The sequence below is a fragment of the Clinocottus analis genome, unplaced genomic scaffold (assembly GCF_023055335.1).
Source record: "Clinocottus analis isolate CAN_PGR_092001 unplaced genomic scaffold, fCliAna1.0.p SCAF_5, whole genome shotgun sequence".
Classification (NCBI taxonomy): domain Eukaryota; kingdom Metazoa; phylum Chordata; class Actinopteri; order Perciformes; family Cottidae; genus Clinocottus; species Clinocottus analis.
The window spans coordinates 4818453-4837444 of NW_027176207.1; the positions used below are offsets into that span (position 1 = coordinate 4818453).

Below are 18992 nucleotides of genomic sequence, written 5' to 3' on the forward strand. Positions count from 1 at the left end.
TGACAACGCATAAGAATGAAAATGATTCCAACAGAGCTGTAATTTTATTCTATAAATATAGGCAAGTTTTTTGAACAAACATTTTCCTCCTATAATCAAGAATTGTGATTCGATGCAAGAAGGTTGCCATCCTTATGAAACATCCCCCTCTGTTGAGTTGTCATCGACCCTCCAACCTTTCTATGAATGTCATTTGTCATTGAATTTTTTTCTGGCCACTTTAATCTTTTAAGAACATCCACATTTTCTTCTCTCATAATTGACAATATTAATCTTGGATATTTAGTTTTTTCTTGTCTTTTCAGCTTATTCTATAAATAAATCAAACCCCAGAAACACGAGAGGTGACTACAGATGTTTGTGGAGCATTTATGCAGACTTTTTTTTGTGACTCATGAGACACTGTCAACTTGGTGAGCCCGGACGTTGGCACAGAGTTCCATTGGAGCTCAGAATAAGAGATGGTTGAGGACAGCATGACGCAGCTGTACATGTGAGCTCACAGACAGTCAGCAGCCCATTCTCACCGTGTGGCAAATGACAGTGAGCGCCCCATTTATTGTTCAAACATGTAAACATACAAGACGGTGACTTCAAAACAATCACATACAAGACATGGTGTCAACCAATAAAATAGAAAATATCATATTCATCTTCATATACTGTATACCCAAACAAATTAACATTGCAAGTTTGCAAAAGCCGGAATGCTCAAGAACATCAATATTTTTTAAATATATATTTATATATATACATTATAGATATTTAAGGTAGATTTCATATACATAGATTCAATATGGACTTTTCCCTTTTTTGATTCTTCTCTACACTCGTCCTCTCCTGGCACATTGCACATCACCTCAGGAACCCTCTTCATAAAACTTACATGTCGAGGAGGAGTTAACCCCTGCAGCTTAATGACTAGAAGTCGTAGCTCGGTGCTCAGGCCTGCTCTCAACCCATGAGCAAGAGCGTGCGTATGTGTATGTGTGTGTGTGTGTGTGTGTGTGTGTGTGTGTGTGAGGTGTTGGTCTACCGGTACCTCCCCTTCCTCCCCCCGCTAGCTGCAGCAAGAGATGCTTCAAAGACTTGGCCACCGACACGTCTTGGATGGGTTCTCAAACGCGGCCGGGTCGTAATCGGGAGTTTGGTTTCATTTCAGCTCAGTGATTAATTATTGGCTGTTCGGTTTTAACAATGTTGGCAGTGGTGGAAATGTATCATAGTACTCTGAAAGCAGAGTTCAGATCATCTCGATTTATTCAGATGGGCGCCATCAAGATGGGGCAATAACAGAATTGATCTCATTGTTGTTCCGTCAGTTGTTCTGCCTCTGGGTCTCTCACTCTTGCCTCTCAGGGCCGCAACCAAACAACATCTTCCAGACAGCACCAAGGCTTGTCTGCATGAAGGGAAGAAGATGGACAGCAAGGGGGGGTTAGGCAAACATTTCAATAATAATGTTAGATGTATTAAACTCATGTTGACCTAGTTTTCACGGTCAGCCCTCTGAACCATCTGTGGTGAAGAGCTCTGTCCAAATGAATTATTCAAAGTTTTCTGTTTAATACATACTTAAAGACATTTAAGTGTTTCACATCACGTGTTTTCTCTAAAAGGAGATTGATAAGGTTAATTTCCATTACATTGGGCTTCAAAACATTTAAAAAATAAACATGTGCGTGCGGGCTGCGGTTTAAACATGGCGTTGTGGCTCACACAGATGCTGTTGAAGTCAGATGACTTGAGAATGCACTTGCTATTTAAAAGGTGTATGGTAAGGATGCCACACTTAGACACTAAAGTGGATCAAAATCTAACTGTGAAGGTCGAAAATAAAAAGATTGGCTTAATATTGGTAATTTCTCTTTGTTAGCTTATAATAGCGTGGCACAAAACTACATTGTTAATGCCCTGAACTGGTGTGGCAGTATTTCACAATATCTAGCTTCTGCCCGCGCAGGAGCAGACCTAGTCAGGCACGTGAACGTGCACGAGAGCTATGAAAGGCCACGCAACACAGACGGTGAGAAGGCTGACCAGCAAACCCAAGTACGCTTTGCTGTGGCGAGGCTGACGGAAGTCGAGTTGTTCTGACACAGAGTACGATCGGGTGTCACATAATCGTATCATTCATCATCTCGATCCTGCACACGCGCCACTTGTCTCACTGGGTGTCTCACTCCTGAGCTGCTTCCATCTCTGCTGTCTACTCTTTTATACTGTTACCCTACTGTGATTGCACTTCAACAATGTATTTAAGAAAAGGTTATTTATTTCTAGAGGCATTTATTCAAATCATTTTCCAGTTATGACTGTCAAACTAGATCATCAAATAAAGTGGCATTTGTTCTCTGTATTTGTTTATGTTTTTACAAAAAATTTAACCTGATCCCACCACCATTCAACAGTGATAGCGTCATAAGCACATCCTTAAAATGTCCGTGAGTCTGCAGACTTTAGCGGCGCGCGTGGTTCGCCGGGCTGAACTGAAACGGGGGAGGTGGATGAAACCCGTTGGGTTTGCGGCGCACCCGGGGGTATCCGCATCGGTCAAGGCCAGTTCTCTCCGCTTACGCTCCCTAATCTGCATGGAAGCACCCCCGGCTGCAGCCTGGCTACACGTGCAAAAACATAAGGCATAAACCAGCACGCTACTCTTCCATGCTTCTCCGAGTGTCGGTCCGGACCTGGACGCTCAAAGTAAAAGGCAGATTTCAGAATAAATCCTCGCCGTGGTCCCCTCGCTACATCCTGCTGAGGTAGACGGATGCATGCTGCAGTAGTCCCCTAGCCAACCCCACGCTCCCTGATGAGGCAAAACTTATCTACACTAAACAAGCAGCAGAAACCTTTGTAGTGCACATAAGCCTTAAATAATAGGTACATAATTCTTGGATGTTGCAGCTCTGTAATACTTAAGTTAGCGTTCCCACATCTCTGCACAATAAATCCGCTTTATTAGACTTAATGAGGGTCTGATGCGAAATCAGTTCAATAGGCTGCAAACAAAAAGCCAGACTCCCGCATACATCCATGCGTTAAAACAGACAGAAATCACCTCTTCGTCGTATCTCGAGCCGATCCAAGGGGCGAGGCGCCGGCTGCGGTTACGACATTTCTTTGTTGTTGTATTTCAAGGGACAGCCGACGGCCGTCTCCAGGCACTCCAGCAGGGAGCCCGCCGACAGGAAGTCCAGCTCCACCTCGATGAATTTGATGTAAACGGCGAAGCGCTGCGACGAGTCCTCGCCCCCGTCTGCGCCCGGGTTCGCGGCGGCGGCGCCGCGGCAGTTCTCCTGCAGGAAACGCGTCACGGCGGAGGGTTCCCCGAGGCCGTAGTGTTTGCCAGAGCCCTGGAAGTGCTGGAAGAGACTCTGCTGTATGGTCCTGTCCTCCGCTATGCCCAGGTAGCAGTAGGTGACCTCACCCCCAGTTCTGTCCCACCTCTCCGAACCTTCCCCGTCGGCCTGACTCCCCGCCCCGTTCTCCGGGCCGCGGTCTTCGCCGTCGCCCCGGGGGAAGCTAAGAGACTCGTAGCCGATGGCGTAGAGTCCGTACGCCTTAGGGATGTCCCCGGGAAGGAGGTAGTGGGAGGTGCTCATGCCACAGCCCGCCGCCCTGGACTGGGACACGGGGATCCACTCCACCTCCATGTGCAGCTCCAGGCAGCGCGCCTCGCTGATGGTGATGTCCAGGAACTTGTAGTAGACGTTCTTCCAGTTCATCTTCTGGACCCTGGTCATGACGACGCGGCCCTCGGGCTTCTCCGGGTTGAAGTACTCGCGGAGCCTCTTGCCCAGCGGCACCTGCGAGCTGATTTCGGCGTAGTGGTACCGCACGTCCTCGCGCCAGCGCGTGTTGTAGCCCACGCCGAAGATGGCCAGCTTGTTGGAGAGGTGCAGCCGCGAGAACTCCGTCCACGTCTGGAAATGCTCCCATTTCAGCTGCACCGACTCCAGGATGCGCATCACAGTCTGCATCGTTTCCCTTTTTCTGCAGACCCAGAGGACAGAACAATGACGTGATGATGCAATACATAGCACCTGGTTAGCCTTTATTAACTATTAAATAGCCTTTGACACAGTATATAGGGGCTAAAAGTACACATGTAAAGCAAAAAAAAACACCAGGAAGTGACGAGGAGATTCCTTCAAGCCCTTATGAGGAGGATTTAAAAACCTCTGGGTAACAACTTTTACGAGGCCCTTATCCATAATGCATAACTTATAATGTATTATAATCTGCCTATAGCACTGTATAATTATAGTAATAGCACTCATAAATATTCACAATGCTTTATTACAATAGTCCTAATACAAAATAAATTCATTTTTTATAACAAATAATGAGGTTGAGGAGTATGTCATTTTTTTCTTTTGCAAGGATATAGAATTCCCATAGTTGTTTCACATTATTATCTTTTCATAATGCATCACAATCAGGGCTGGATTTTATTATATTGTGATCATAAGTTTGTCGAAGTGGACTATACTAGATTTAATGATCCCCCCACCCCCCACATTATTTAGTCCAGTAACTAAATCTCATATGATAATGCTTCATAATAGTGATTATAATGCACGATAACAAAGATGGGGCGCTCGAGCAGCTCACCCGGTAGAGCATGGCTCCATGCACCTCACTCTCCTCACTCTAATAATGGCAAAAAGGCCCCAAAATTAAATTCTAATGTACTATGATCCTTGGTAAATACAATGTTTGTAAGTGATCAGCAATCATAAAGTATTGTTGTAAATTCTTATTGTGAATTTTTATGAGTGCTATGAGCAGATTATAATGCATTATAGACATGGGAGTCATAGAAAGTGTTTAAAGCTTCTGTGACTCCCTGTGCTAGTCTCAAGAAATACAGCTCCAACCCATCAATTCTATGAATATCATAAATTAATCCTTGTTCTATTGTATGTTCATGGACTCAAATCATCCTGATCTTTGACTTACTAGCTTTGGGATACCTGACCTGTGTCAACTGGCAGATTGAGAACTAAAAATGGTAGAGGGGGGCACATCCTATTCAGAGGAACGTCAGACACATGACAGAGTAGGCTTAGCAATAACAATGTCACATGATGAGGCTCATTCACATCGTATAGCTCACAGCTTCATATCATATGCTCACATCCATAACCTAACTGCTCGAGTTGACTTACTGGATTTGTTCCGACAGCTCGATTTGAATCTGTAGAGCTCGGCCTTTAGGCACCTGGGTTTCTTCTAGAGGGGGATGAAAACACACATACACATGAGGTTAAAGACAATATGTTTTTCATTGCTATCTGCCCACTCCATGCTAGCGCACTCACCAGTCTCCATGTCCCCCTCCTGGAAGGCCGAGTCCAGCACCTGGTTGCACCAGTCCTCCTGGGAGAAGTCTTCCAGGGTGCTGCCGTCGGACTCCATCTCCTGGTACAGCCCGCTGCTGTTGATGAGCACCGGGGCGCAGCTCTGGGAGTCCCAGCCTCCCTGGCCGAACACCTTCTCCAGCTGCTCGATGGTGTAGCTGCTCTTCCTTTTGCCGATGCCGTGCTCCTTCACGCGGCTGTAACAGCGCCGCAGCGTCTGGAAGTGGTGATGGGATAAAGAGAGGATTCACTCAGCTGTTTGTTCCAAAAAACTGTTAGTTTGCAGTGACTCACAAGGAGCAGAGCGACACACTGAATACATGCTAATGCGAAGGCAGCGGGAGGCAGTTTTATAAATGTTGACAAAGCCATTTGTGGTTAGCAAACAGGACTGACTCAACAGAGTGCTGCACGGATGATGTAGTTTTGTAGGAAAACCAGGAAGTTAGCATCCTTAAATATTATGGTCCATTCAGAGCCAAACAGACCTTAAAGCAGGGTATGCTTTAGGGCGGGGCTACAAGGTGATTGACAGGCAGCTGTCTCTATCAAAGCCGCGTGTCTACATCACTCCTCCATATTCAAAATATGTTAACTGTTCATTAGTTGCAATGAAAAAGGCAAAACTCAAGGCTTCAAAAAGGCAGACCATAAAGCAATGAGTGACATCACTTCCAATTCTTATCTATGTTTAATTGTTTCCATTAGAATTTAAATTCATAGCAGAAAATAATCTGTGTGGGAAACAAATGTTTATGATACTTACACGTTCTTTTTCTAGTAACACGTAAAAGCTTCTAAACTCACCAGACAGGTTTTTACTGATGACGATTAAAACCTCTTTAGCTTGTTTTCACAACAGACATGTTCCAGACACCCAACCCAAAACACATCGACTTTGAGATGATGTAAAAGTGCTGACTCATTTCCAGGATTCAAGGACTCAAGGCTACAGCACTCTGAATAGTTTCATATTTTCAGCACTTCTTGCAAACACAAAGTTGTTTAGAGACATTGCATCATATTTCATGACATGTTTAACAAAGCTGAAGGTTCAGAAAACAAAGGACTGACTTTAAAAAATGCCCAATAGACACATTATTAGGTAGAACTCTAGTTGAGTTTGAAATGTGCCTTGGTGAACCAACTCAACACAAGTAAACTACTACTAATAAAACATCACATACTTAACATAAAATATCATAAGTAAAAAAGACGAGTGAAAACAATAAACCTGTACATGCAAGAGGTTTACAATTCTGAAGTCAACTAACCCAAACATGGTGAAATTACCATGGTAAATTACCATGAAGACAATCATCATCAAACTAAATGTGCTATGAGGTGCCAGTTCATCAGTCAAGAGTCAAATAGCGTCAGGAAATCTTGTCCTGGTGTGATCCTCCTCTCAGAGGGAGGAGCTGTCTTCAACAGTGTTCACAGCCTTTTGGACACATCCAAGAAGAGGCTAGCAGGGAGCGGCCTGTCATCTCATTGTGTCTCTTTTTCTCTAATGCATTTCTTTCAGCAGCAGTCAGACAACCAGACCAACACGTGACAGGTAAACACACTCTACTCTCGAAGAGAGGGGCGTAAAAGCAGACTATAGTCTGACCGCAGTCAGCTCAAACGTCAGCGCCGACAAACAAGACATCTCACCGACGTTTACTGTGTCAGCATCAGCTCCCGTCACTTTAGCGGTACCCTTTGTTGGGTCTGAATCTGTTAACACCAGAAGACCTCCATGTAAAGCATCAACACGCATCTACTTAACTTAAGACAGGTCTAAACGCAATGTTGTGTCCACTAATGTGGAGGGTGTAGTATTCCGTGGGGATTTTGATTCGACAACCTGTGTTACCTTGAATTTTAGGCAACCTGTAGGAATTCAAACTATGACATTTAAAGGGACAGTGTGTACACTTTAGTGCCATCTAGTGGTTTGTGGCAGGTTGCAACAAACTAAGTCACCACTCAGTTCAGCGCCACCTTTTCTAAGCACGTAGGAGAACTATGGTGGCCTGCAGGTAGGGAGAGGATGTTAGTACAACTAGGTTGTAATACTCTACTATTAGTACTCGGCTCTTCAAAATGACTAAGTTATTGTTTTGAAAAAGATATATGAAATTCTAAAAACAAATAAATTCATAACAGAACTATAAGTTACTTATAATTTAGAGATGAAAGTTATCTAAGACCCAACAGTTATGTTTACAACAACAAAGTTACTATGTAAAGTAATTTATATCTCACTGGAAACAAATGTAAAAATATGAATGAAATAAATGATATTCCTGGATGAAGTTAATAAAGAATGAAACACAGCTATCCGTCAGTATCAGTCATCTGTCCTCCATTCTCCTGTCCTCTATCCTCATGTCCTCCTATTCTCTGTCCTCCTAACCTCTATCCTCCTGTCTTCTATCATCATGTCCTATTCTATGTCCCCCTGTCTTTTATAATCATGTCCTCCTATTCTTTGTCCTCCTGTCCTCATCCTCCTGTCCTCTATCCTCATGTCCTCCTATTCTCTATCCTCCTGGCCTCCATCCTTCTGTCATCCATCCTCCTGTCCTCTATCCTCCTGTCCTTTATCCTATATCCTCCTGTCTTCTATCCTCTAATTATCCTGTCCTCTATTTTCTAACGCTCCTGTCCTCTAACCCTCCTGTCCTCTATCCTCCTATCCTCTATCCTTTGTCCTCCTGCCTGTTGTGTCTCAGCCAGCAGAAAAGGTAATGCAAAAAATTGCTTTTGGCCGATTGCGCTCGCTGTTCTTGAATTTGATGAGAAAACCTGATCTCCTGCAGGACGTAATGATCCGTTGTGTTATTGCTCATTGTTGTCAACCTAAAATACAGTGACGCCGAAAAGGAAAAGATATGAGACAATGGCAAAAGCCACATAATGGAACGTTGACACAACAGATGGCCATTCTCTCTGATGACAGGTGTGCCTAGTCTGTCTGGAACATGCTGGGGAGGTAACACTGTGAATGGATGAATAAATAAATGAGAGCTTTGGTGACGTGTTGATTTTACTCTGATTAAGCCATGTGTCTGGAGATAGAAATAAAAGGAGGATGTAATTGAGCTAATTGAAAAAGAAAAAATATGTGATATCCATGACTGTACATGACGGCCTCTTGTTAGTGCTGTGTGCTTTAACACGCCCTGACGTGATGTCAGGTCAACAACCGGTGTCTGCCGTGAAGCATCGGTCCTGTCTGACGATGGAGGACGGACATGCACAGCGACAGCCACAGCCTCATTTACCTTCATCCTCTCCCTGCACTGAGACGGGGTCCTCTCGTATCCCAGCTCCGACAGGGCTCTGGACACCCGCTCGTACATGGCGGGCCCGGGGGCCTTACCGGAGAACACGGTGCCCGCGACCTCCAGCTGCTGCATCCGCGCCTCCGTCAGCCTCTCGTTGCCCCACACCGCGATGAGGGCGTTCGTCTCGGACGGGGTCCACGACATCCCCCGGCAAGCCGTGAAGCTGTTGGAGGAGGATGAGGCCGCCGTCCGGCCCGCGGTCCCCGAGCCCACGTTCAGAGGCGAGAAGCGGTTCGGCGTCGAGGGGTTGGAGTGGTATTGATTACTGTCACTCAAATCCTCCGACTCGGGGGATGGCACCTCGGTTTTCGGTATCTTCAACGGCGTCGATATCTCTGGAGAATGCTCCGCTGTACTGGACGCCGCCATGTTGCCTCTGTTGCTAAGGGGAGGGGGAGGGAGGGTGACGTCCGGGGCTGTACGCTGCAAGGCATGGGGAAAACACGGGGTGGATCCTAGCGGAGGGGGGCGGGGGGCGCGAAGGAGGAACCGGGAAGGGTTTGAGCTGCAGGTAAACAAACAAACAAGCAAACAAACAAACAACTACACGACCGACGTCGTCTCGAGCCTCGACCTCGTCATTTTCGCGCCGATAACCCACTGAGACGGGGGCGGAGTTCTGAATGTCAGACCTGCAGGGCTCTCCTCCGCCTTCTTTCAAGATATATATATATATATATATATATATATATATATATATATATATATATATATATATATATATATATATATATATATATATATATATATATATATATATAATCATAATGAAATGCAAGCATGTTACAGCTATGAGCCCCCCCTTTTTTCCATAAATATTATCCCTGCAGTGCAGAGGTGTGCTGGGTGGCAGTGGGAAACCATACAGCATGGGAGCATTTGCATGTTTTTTTTTAATCATCATTATAAAATACAGTTTAGACTTTTTTTTTTTTTTATCACAGATGATTTATTGTAGAAAGAGGGCGGAGCTCTTTGTAGGTTGTCATCTTACAACAGGCCCTTTCTTCACTGCAGACTTTTGGAGTTGTCAGTTGTGAATTCAAACCAGATTTCCTTTTCAGTTCAGAGGATGTGATTTATATTTTTTCTCGTGTGTATTCTCATTATTATCAACCGAAGATCCTCCTCGTTGCCAGTATTTTGGTATATTTTAGAAAAAAAGGAAGAAAAACATGCTCAGTGAAATCTTAAGTAAAGAGGTAAGAATGAAACCCCAATGTCTGGTTTATATGTTGTACCATGTCATTTGCAAGTGCCTTCATCATTTCAAGTGTTGATTGTACAAATACATGAGTGGTTAGTTGTGCAAAACATATTGTAGTGAAACAAGTCTGTTACAAATACGAGCCCCCATATTGAAATTGTCATCTTAGCATTAGCGTCTAGTTCCACTTGCGCTTGCATTCCTGTTCGACTGGGCCGCAAGCATAGTGTGTAACGTTACTTACATTGCTACACATTAAGGGTACACTAAAGTAATGCAATGTATTATTCATAATTTAATTAGCTCGTGTTTTTCTGATAGTATTTGAATACTTCCTTCATGAATGTTTGATCTTAATGACATTAAATAAGCCATGACAGTGCAGGCCTCCTACAGTAGTTTAGCATGTTAGCATGCTAACGCTCCCGCTCAGTTAAGATGATGGAATGACATTAGTTTTGCAGCCTCAAATAAACAGAAGACCAACAGAAATGTATATGCACACATTTACATAGATATTGTGATTATATTTTTTTACAGGTTCTTTAAATGAGCGAAGTTAAGCTTTAGGAAAAATGAAGTATATTCACAATATGTTTATTGTTGGACAATTTGTCATATTTGTTTGGAAAAAAAATGAAAAAGTCACGAAAGCAGAATCTTGAACACACAGTGATGAGTTGTCTAACAAGTTCCTGCCATCCCGACATTGGATGATACCTTTTATTGGATTTTGAGTATATAATTGGTCATTTGATGGCCCGAGTGATGGATTGTGTCATTCTTTACTTCATCTTTTCCATGACAATGTGTGATTGGCGTCCCTCAGGGACTACAAGTCCTTCCAGCCTGCTCTGCCATCTGTCCAGTGTTTGCTGTGTGTGTGTGTGTGTGTGTGTGTGTGTGTGTGTGTGTGTGTGTGTGTGTGTGTGTGTGTGTGTGTGTGTGCGTGTGTGTGTGTGTGGTCAGTGAGGTCCTGACCTGGCCAAAGGGAGAGTATGCGCCTTCTTTGGATGGGGTCTACACACGAGCTGTCCAATACCGGTCATGACAGGATGCAGTGGACGGTCTAACCTTTCCATGTCAAAGCTGCAGCTGTCAATGAGTTGTCATGTCTGCTGTCAGAACGAGATGATATCTCTTCCCATTTACGACCGATTGCTATCAGATCAATAAACTTTCTGGAAATGCGGCGCATATCAGTATTGACGTGAGAGGATGATTCTGGGGATATTGTATATATTTAAGACCAAAACCAATGGATGAATGTATTGTGTGTGTGTACTCAAATATATCTTCTTCCTCTGAACCACAGAGCCACAATGTTGCACTGCTTAACACCTTCCTTCAAGAACACGCACACTGTAGTTTATGTTTAGTCGATCCCACATACACTGTCCTGCTGCCCTGAATACTGACCAGAATGTGTATATTAATATTGATGCAGAGCTGTAAATAGTCCCCTACATGTGTGCTGCTTGCTCTCTTTGTACTGGTCAGCTGCTTCTTTTGACCTGACACACCAGCTGTGTGCTTATCTGGATGAAAGGTTGGTCGGCCCACCACCTTCATTCAGAAACATCTACGTGTGATTACATGCAACAATGACACTATATATTTGTCTCGCTCTAATCGCTGCACATAGATAGTTTGTAGATTTTTATTATGAATATAAAATGATCGTAATAATATCTTAACATTTAACCCGTTGAAAACTGTGGAACCAATTTTGAACCCCAAATGAATTCCAATACTTGTGTGTATAGTATGTATTTGTTCAGCAAAGTCTTGGGAAAAAAATGTATATCTGCAAAAAAAATCACTTTTAAAAGATATTTTGATCTTAACGATGAACATCCAGCATGATATGAGCCAGATTCCCCAAAATGCCTCCTCGTGCGGTCAATAAGACACCTTTTTAGAAAGATTAGGACCTAAAGAATCAGAATCTGTAACAACAAACAAAGCCTTGGCCTGTTACGAAGGAGTTTCAGTCAAAAAAACAGTGTTGTTTGGTTAAAAAATGGAAAAATTACGTATTTTATACTAAAAGATTGTTTGAATGGGGCATGAATTAAAATGGGAGCGGGAGGATTTTCGCGCACAGTTTCCAAAAGGTTAAACTTGTCTTACAACAGGAACAACCCAACACAGTGGAGTCGGATAATTGAAGACAAGACGGAGAGCAAAGGTGGGGACCCTCACTGCCGAAAAACACAACACTCGTTCTCATCATAACTCGAAAGTGCACATAGAGGAGGAAGAAATGTGTCTCAAAAGCCAGGTCAGACAAAAGGAAGGGATGTCAAAGCGTAAGGTCGCTCTGGTGCACTTCCTCAACAATTGCGGAAGCAGACACGCGGTACAGAAGGGAAGTGAGTGACAAACGCCAGAGCCAACTCTGGTACAAGTTCTTGTGGTTGGTGGCCGGAACTAAATCTTGCATCATAGAGGAAGAAGAGCGAGGTAATTTGCAACATGACCCCAAAGATTTATGAGAAGCACAGTAAAACATTTGTTACCATTGGACTGCAGCCCAAATACCTGTTAAGAGATGAGATATGATAGTCCTTTATTTGTAAATTACGGGATTACAGCACCTCTTATTCACATAACTAAAGATCAAGTCATATAAATAAACAGTAGAACAGTAATAAAAACACAATTTAAAAGTCAAACAGTAAGAAAAAAATAATAAATAAACAGATGGAATGAAAATAAAATAGTAAAACTGTGAATAAAAGTGTAAGAGTATTGCACCAGGTGAATTAGGTTAAAGTGTTCACAGTGTTCAAGTGTTCAAAGTGGTTTGTGGTCTACAGAGGCCTGAGATCAAAAAAACTGTGCACACCACAAGTCAGAAAGTGGCGAACGGAATGAAAGTTTGGCTGACGGACGTGACTGTTTCTTGTCTGGACGACCAGATGTGACCACTGATGTGTTGGTCCTGTACACACTCCCCTGTCAAGGCCGGTTTCTGACCAAAGCTGTGAAAAATCCTTTAATTTTTTTTCCAGATGCTGTGTGCACAATCACCTCTTTCACACGTCTTATGGGTCTGCCGTTACCTCGCGCTTACATGAGCTGAGACCTCAATGAGAAACGCTGAACGTGTTCGAAAAGTGGGCACTGCCTGGATTGGCCACTGCCCCATTCCAAATCAGGCAGGTCAAGTCTTCTGTGGCCTCATTTGTGTTTTAATATTCCTGAAAGCACAGGCGAACAAAGTGGTGAGGATCTGTTAATCTATGTGCCATCAAGAGACGGCCAGTATGTTCTGGGGACATGTATGGACATAACTTAAAGGTAATGAGATGGGACTTTATTTGCACATGTTCAGGACACTGGCTTCACCTTTTAGTACCGGCAGCTCTGCTGCCCGCCTCATGAATTTGAAGTTTTTTTTTAATTGGAGGATGGTTTTGATCCTTGGGATTATCACCAGAGAGATGGACTGCTCTTTTTGAAAGCATATTTGAATGCTACGACTGAATTGATAGAGATAGAGCTGGGATGTCGGTGCGAATACCATAAATACAACATTTTTGTTCGTATTATTTTCATATAGTTTTGTTGATTACTTTTTGTGCTCCTTCTCGATTTAAAATGTTGAGTTTTTCTTCGGGGTTTAAGTAGAAAAGCTTTAGGTCACGAAAACTGAGATTTCTGAAAATGCCATCTGAAGATGAAGATTTTCTAACCTCTGGTTTCTTCGAGGTTAAAACGAAGCTTTTGGGAAACAATGACGTCATCTTTACTAAGTCTACTTTTGCTTTGTGGTAATTCCAGGAACAAGAACACCAATTGCCGACGACCGGGTTGTTTCCTTTTTGTTAACATATAGGTCAACTAAACTGCTGTTAGTATTGCTGCGCCCCTTCAGGGTCGAATGGAGGGGTCTGCTGAGCCTGATGTCTTTTCGTCCACCTCAGCGTCCGCCTTTAGTCCGCCAGAATCTTCCCTCCGGTATTTGATTTATCGCTGACGAGCCTTTTTGGCCTTTATGGCTTTGTTTCTGCGCTTAGTGCAAACTGAGATATTTACTGAAACGAAGGTCACGTAGAACAGATTTTCTTTTCTAACAGAGAAGAAAAATATCCCTATACACATAGACAGGGCCATGAATCTATACCTGAAGGATGTTTCTCATTGTCTGCAACTCCACATTGGAAATGATGACTTTTGTCACCGGTGCAATGGCATTGACCTGAGAGGGGCTGGCTGTCATTGTCATTAAATAACATGGCCATTGGCTCGCAGGTGAAACAAATGGTCCAAAATGTCCTTTTTCATAAGTCTGAATCTGAAGGCTTATATTAGAAAAAAAAAAATCAACCTTTGTGTTGCTGAAGGCTGCAAGATTAATTCCCCCCTTCATTCGGGTGATGGATTTATTTCTGTCTCCATGCTCATCTTTGATCGGGCCACATCTGTTACCCGTGCGCCTCAGTATTAATGACGGTGCCAGGAATGCCCTGGAGTCTTTTCATTTAGGCGTATCTGAGTGAAGTCCGACTTATTATGGCTCCAAACTCATTACTTTACATGTATGAAGTGACGCGATGATTATGAAGGTAACGCGCAGCCTGTCAGCTTATGTTTCGATCAGGCGATCATGTGATCAGCACCTGCAGTCTGTTTTTTTTTTTTGTCTGGTGGTAAAGTGGTAAAAGACATATGACGGACGTTAAAATAGTATTTGATGCAGCAGGATATTCTCACACACACTCAACATGAAATACTGAGCAAGTATGACTAAATTATTAACAGTCCTCAGACTGATTCCATGATGGATCCTGTTCCTGGGCTGCAATGTGCTTTAGAATCGACTCACTCCATTGTTAGTAAAGTGGATAAGCTGCACACTTTGATTTATTGATGAGTGATCAATTGATGGATCCATTCAACTACACTTCCCAACATCATCTGTAAGCTCCCTCGGCCCTGTATGCTCTCGTAGCGTCACATTGAATATTCATCCCGCATTTAAATGGTCCGAAAAGCAGTAAAAATAAATAAATGATTATGCATATAATTGCGAAGCCATATGCAGTCATTTAGGACCCTTCCTCTTCCTCCCCCCCCGTAGTTTTTCATGAAGTCTTTGAGAATGAGCCATCAGTTTTAGAGAAGGCTTTTCACATCTCCCCATCAATTTCAGCTCCATCTCATTCCCATCATCACAGTGCTGCTCCTGGATCATTACCACATAGGTGTGAAATGACCGTGACGCGGGCGGCTTCCTTGATACTGATTGCAGGAGACGTGTCGTCTTAAGCACACCAGGCTGGAAAAGAGCAGTCATGGTGGAAATCATGTCTGTGGCCCTTGCTTTTGAACTGCAGCAGACTAAGAAATCAGCCAGAGATTTCAGAAGGAAGGACTGAGGAGTCTGTCCTGAAGAAAAGGGAGAAAGCTGTGGAGCACTTTGTGTTTCTGAACTATACTCTTTTTGTTTGTCATAAAAGACAAAGAAAACCGGGACTTATTAGCACTTAATCCGGTGGTTCTCAAACTGTGGGGCGCGACCCTCTAGTGGGGCGCGGAGGTATTACAGGTGGGGCGCGGGAGAGATGCAGATTTTTTTTTTAAGAATCCCTCATTAATCCCACAGTGGGGGAATTATTCTGCATTTTACCCATCCTTAGAATTAAGGAGCTTTGTGGGTCATCTTTTTGTCAAATATTAGTTATTTTTTTGCACATATGTAACTTTATTTGCATTGTTTTAACACAGTGATTGCACGTTATTAATTTTTGTCAGATGGAGCAAACAGGTTTACTTGAAAGGGATTTCAATTTACTTTAATCTATTAATTAAAAAAGCATGGATGGAGGAGTCTCCAAAAGTTGGACCATTTTGTTCCAATGTTGTTGGGGCGGTGGGGCCCGAACAGTTTGCCTCCTCCAAAGTGGGGCGTTACAGAAAAAGTTTGAGAACCACTGACTTAATCGGAGCACCCTTTGAGGTTAAAGACAATGAATCGCACCATCTCCAGGTGGACCTTTGTTGTACTGATTCCTTCTTTGTGAGTGTGATTCATGCCTGGTCTGCACCGGTACGTCCTGGCTTCCGTACGCTTGCAGTTCTCCAGACTTCCCATAATGCTGCAGGCCGTACGCCAAAGAAAACTGCAGAGAGCTTCTGGCCTGTGACTGCTGGAGTTGGATTGATAGTTTTAGTGCCTGTTGGGGTTAATCATTCTCCACCATTTAGATTTATTGATTTCAATCTTCTCCAGGTCATTTCTTACTTCTGCAACTGTCATCAATCAACATATACATACAAGTTGGTAGATTTTAGATGATATACTGTAATGTTACACACAAAGAATCAACCCAAATATTACAGTAAGTAATAATTGATTTTATAAGTTATCAGCTTTATTTAGCCTGCAGCCCAATATTTGGAGAGGATGATGAGACAAAACTTGCTGTTCCATTCAATACCTGCACATCCTGTTAGTGTGCCCTGCACGCCTAAGGCCTGAAAGCAACCTGCAGTACTAAAAAACAACAGCTTAAAGACGTAAAAGCTTGACATGTAGTCTGTATGTCTGGATCTGGATCCCAAAAGCGACACACTGCACTCAGAGTTTGTTATTGCACCTCAAATATATCAAAGGAGGTATTTCTGTTCTTGAGCACTTGTGTACAGACACAACATGCAGGACCTGTATATTTCATATTCTTTTTCTTTCTTTAAAAAAATCTTATTAACTTGTAAGCAGTGCTGCTGTAATCCTGTAATTTCCCCACTGAGGGACTAATAAAGGATTATTTTATCTTATCTTATTTGGGCAGCTCATGGTGGATTCCTCTCTTAACTTGTACATTACTACAGTTTTAAGTTGCCACAGCCATGGCAGGGCTGAACAGTGCGAGGCTCAATGCATCTCCACCAAAAGGCTTTTCTGTTCTACATTTTAGCCTCGTTTACTTGCACGTCGCTAACATACTGACGTCTCAGAGGTCTGGCTCACGCAGGGTTCTGTGTCCTATCCCTAAAACGTTGAATGAACGCGTTCCCCTCGACACCGTTATTGTCCACAGGACAGTTCGGGTTGGATTCTCCAACATGTCCACAAACAAAAGAACCCCCATGAGTCTCCCGCTGATACTCCTGATGCTGGAACTCAAACACCTCTCTTATCCAAGCCACCCCAATCAGCATTTAGCTCTTTAACTTCCTCCAGCTGGGTCCATACCCCCCCCCCCACACACACACACAACCCCAGTGGATTCCCCTACCCTGAGCTAACCTCCCCCGAGCGACGAGGGGGCCCAGGTGCCTTCACTGAACGAGGCGTCGGGTAATTTGGCCCTGCGCGGCCGAACACACACACACCGTCCGTACATCAGGGGCGGGGAGGGACTCTGGACATTAAACACTGTCTCATTAGGTTTGTTTGGAAGAGACGGGAGACCTAATGAGAGGCGGTGTAATGACCAAAAACATCTGATCTCCACCCGCTCCAAACAAAACATCCAGGTAGGGCCCGGGGTCAGGGCCAAAGTCATGTCAAGCCTCCCTGCCTCTGAAGGAAGAGGGGAGGGGGACGGAGTGAGGGAATCCAAGTTCAAGCACTTAGGAGAACGGGGAGTGACAGGGACGCACTTGAGTGGAGCGCTGCCCTTTGTCTCGGGGATGCTTCACAGATAATCCATCCGTACTTTGTTTGGTGGGTCTCGTGAGGTTTGGGTTCGGGAGTCGCCGCACAATTCAAGCGTCTTGAATTTGCGTTAATCGAAGAGTCGCAAAAGAAAACATGTAACCGCCTCTTTCAAAATCAGCCAAATCTCTGCAGATGTCGCCTTGTTTGTGAAGCAAATGTGCAAATCTGCTTGATGGGAGGGGAAAAGAAAACAATGTTGTAACCGGTGCATCTGAAAGTTTGCGCGCCAACCGAAATGGCCAGCAGCTGGACGCCATTACCAGATTAAATCTAAATATCACAGACAGCTTTCTGAATTAGGGGCATTTCTCAGCTCATTAACATCTCATGAATGTTAAAACGAGAAGCAAATAATTGCACCGGTGATGATGTACTTTGCAGTGTCATCACAGATGATATTCATGAATCACAATCGAAACGCGGTGCTTTTTGTTTTCGGGATTAGTGACTTTTTTATTGCATTGTGGTATTTTATGAGAGAGCTAACACAGCAAACAGATGCACATGATTGCAGAAAGAGCTTTGGTTATGCACATTACGTGTTCCTGCAGTCAGCCATATGAGATGAGCTGTGTTGGGTTTGCAGTCCTCCAAATGTCAAGCGTCAAGGAAAAGACAAAGGAAAACAGTGGACAGGAATGAATGGATGACTGCTAATGGTCATCGTTCTCTGTTGATCCGCTGTCCCTTCAGAGAGGGCAGTTAAGAGGAAGGGTTGGGGGGGGGATTCATGAGGTTGGATGAGGGATGATGGGCCCAGTTCATGGAGGAGAGGAGTGCACCCGCCTCCTCCCTGCTGGACCAGGTGGTGAGCAGCTGAACCACCTACAGGCCTCTTGACCCGCAGCCTGTCCACAGCTCAATACACCATTAGCCTCCGGAGCCGACCCGACCAGTGTGGCCACCTCACTACTGTTCACGCCGGGGACGCAATCATTGAGGCAAGTTTAACAACGGAGCAGTGGGTCAGTTTATGTGAAATACTTCATTTTAGGGCTTTGTAAACCTAAGACTGTTGTTAAACTCTGTGAGTTTAACCACAAGTTAAACTCACAGAGTGAGTGGTTAAACTCCGTAAGTTTAACCACACACATATTTTTTGTCAGCCAACAGGATGTTGCATCACATGGGTTCCCTCAACAAAAAGCAAATGTAATTTTAGATTATTGCTTTTTCTGTTGTAGAGAAATCTTTATGATACCTACCATTTTGTTCTGGAAGCTAATCTTCACAAATGATCACCGCTTTTATGATTGTTGAAGCCACCGGCAGAGGTAAAAAGCTAACGTTAGGCTATGAATGAACTGCATCAGGGTCACATGACTTCACATCACCACCACTAAGCTAAAGGAGGACTGGTGTTCTCGTGAGGACCTTCAGTCGTCTCATTCCATACCATAAAACCA

The 18992-nt window shown here is 43.8% G+C and overlaps 1 protein-coding gene across 2 annotated transcripts; it reads right to left on the reverse strand.

Annotated features, from left to right (window-relative positions):
• Positions 1 to 536: 536 nt before the first annotated feature.
• On the reverse strand, positions 537 to 9290 carry LOC137803094 (myb/SANT-like DNA-binding domain-containing protein 2). 2 transcript variants are annotated; one of them, XM_068601363.1, is made up of 5 exons: positions 8642 to 9290; positions 5328 to 5583; positions 5175 to 5238; positions 3062 to 3996; positions 537 to 1402 (listed from the first exon to the last, which is right to left on the reverse strand). In XM_068601363.1, exons 1-4 carry the CDS (start codon positions 9071 to 9073, stop codon positions 3111 to 3113), a joined length of 1638 nt encoding a protein of 545 aa, XP_068457464.1. In that variant the 5' UTR covers positions 9074 to 9290; the 3' UTR covers positions 537 to 1402; positions 3062 to 3110. The 2 variants fall into 2 exon arrangements, with proteins under 2 accessions (XP_068457464.1, XP_068457463.1); XM_068601362.1 differs by lacking the exon at positions 537 to 1402 and having other exon boundaries at positions 2940 to 3996.
• Between the last annotated feature and the right edge of the window lie 9702 nt (positions 9291 to 18992).

Coding starts and splice junctions, on each gene's coding strand:
- LOC137803094 (XM_068601363.1), bottom strand. CDS start 9,073: ATGGCGGCGTCCAGTACAGCGGAGCATTCTCCAGAGATATCGACGCCG. Junction 5,584..8,641: donor AGTGCAGGGAGAGGATGAAG/GTAAATGAGGCT, acceptor CACCACTTCCAG/ACGCTGCGGCGCTGTTACAG. Junction 5,239..5,327: donor GGAGGGGGACATGGAGACTG/GTGAGTGCGCTA, acceptor ATCCCCCTCTAG/AAGAAACCCAGGTGCCTAAA.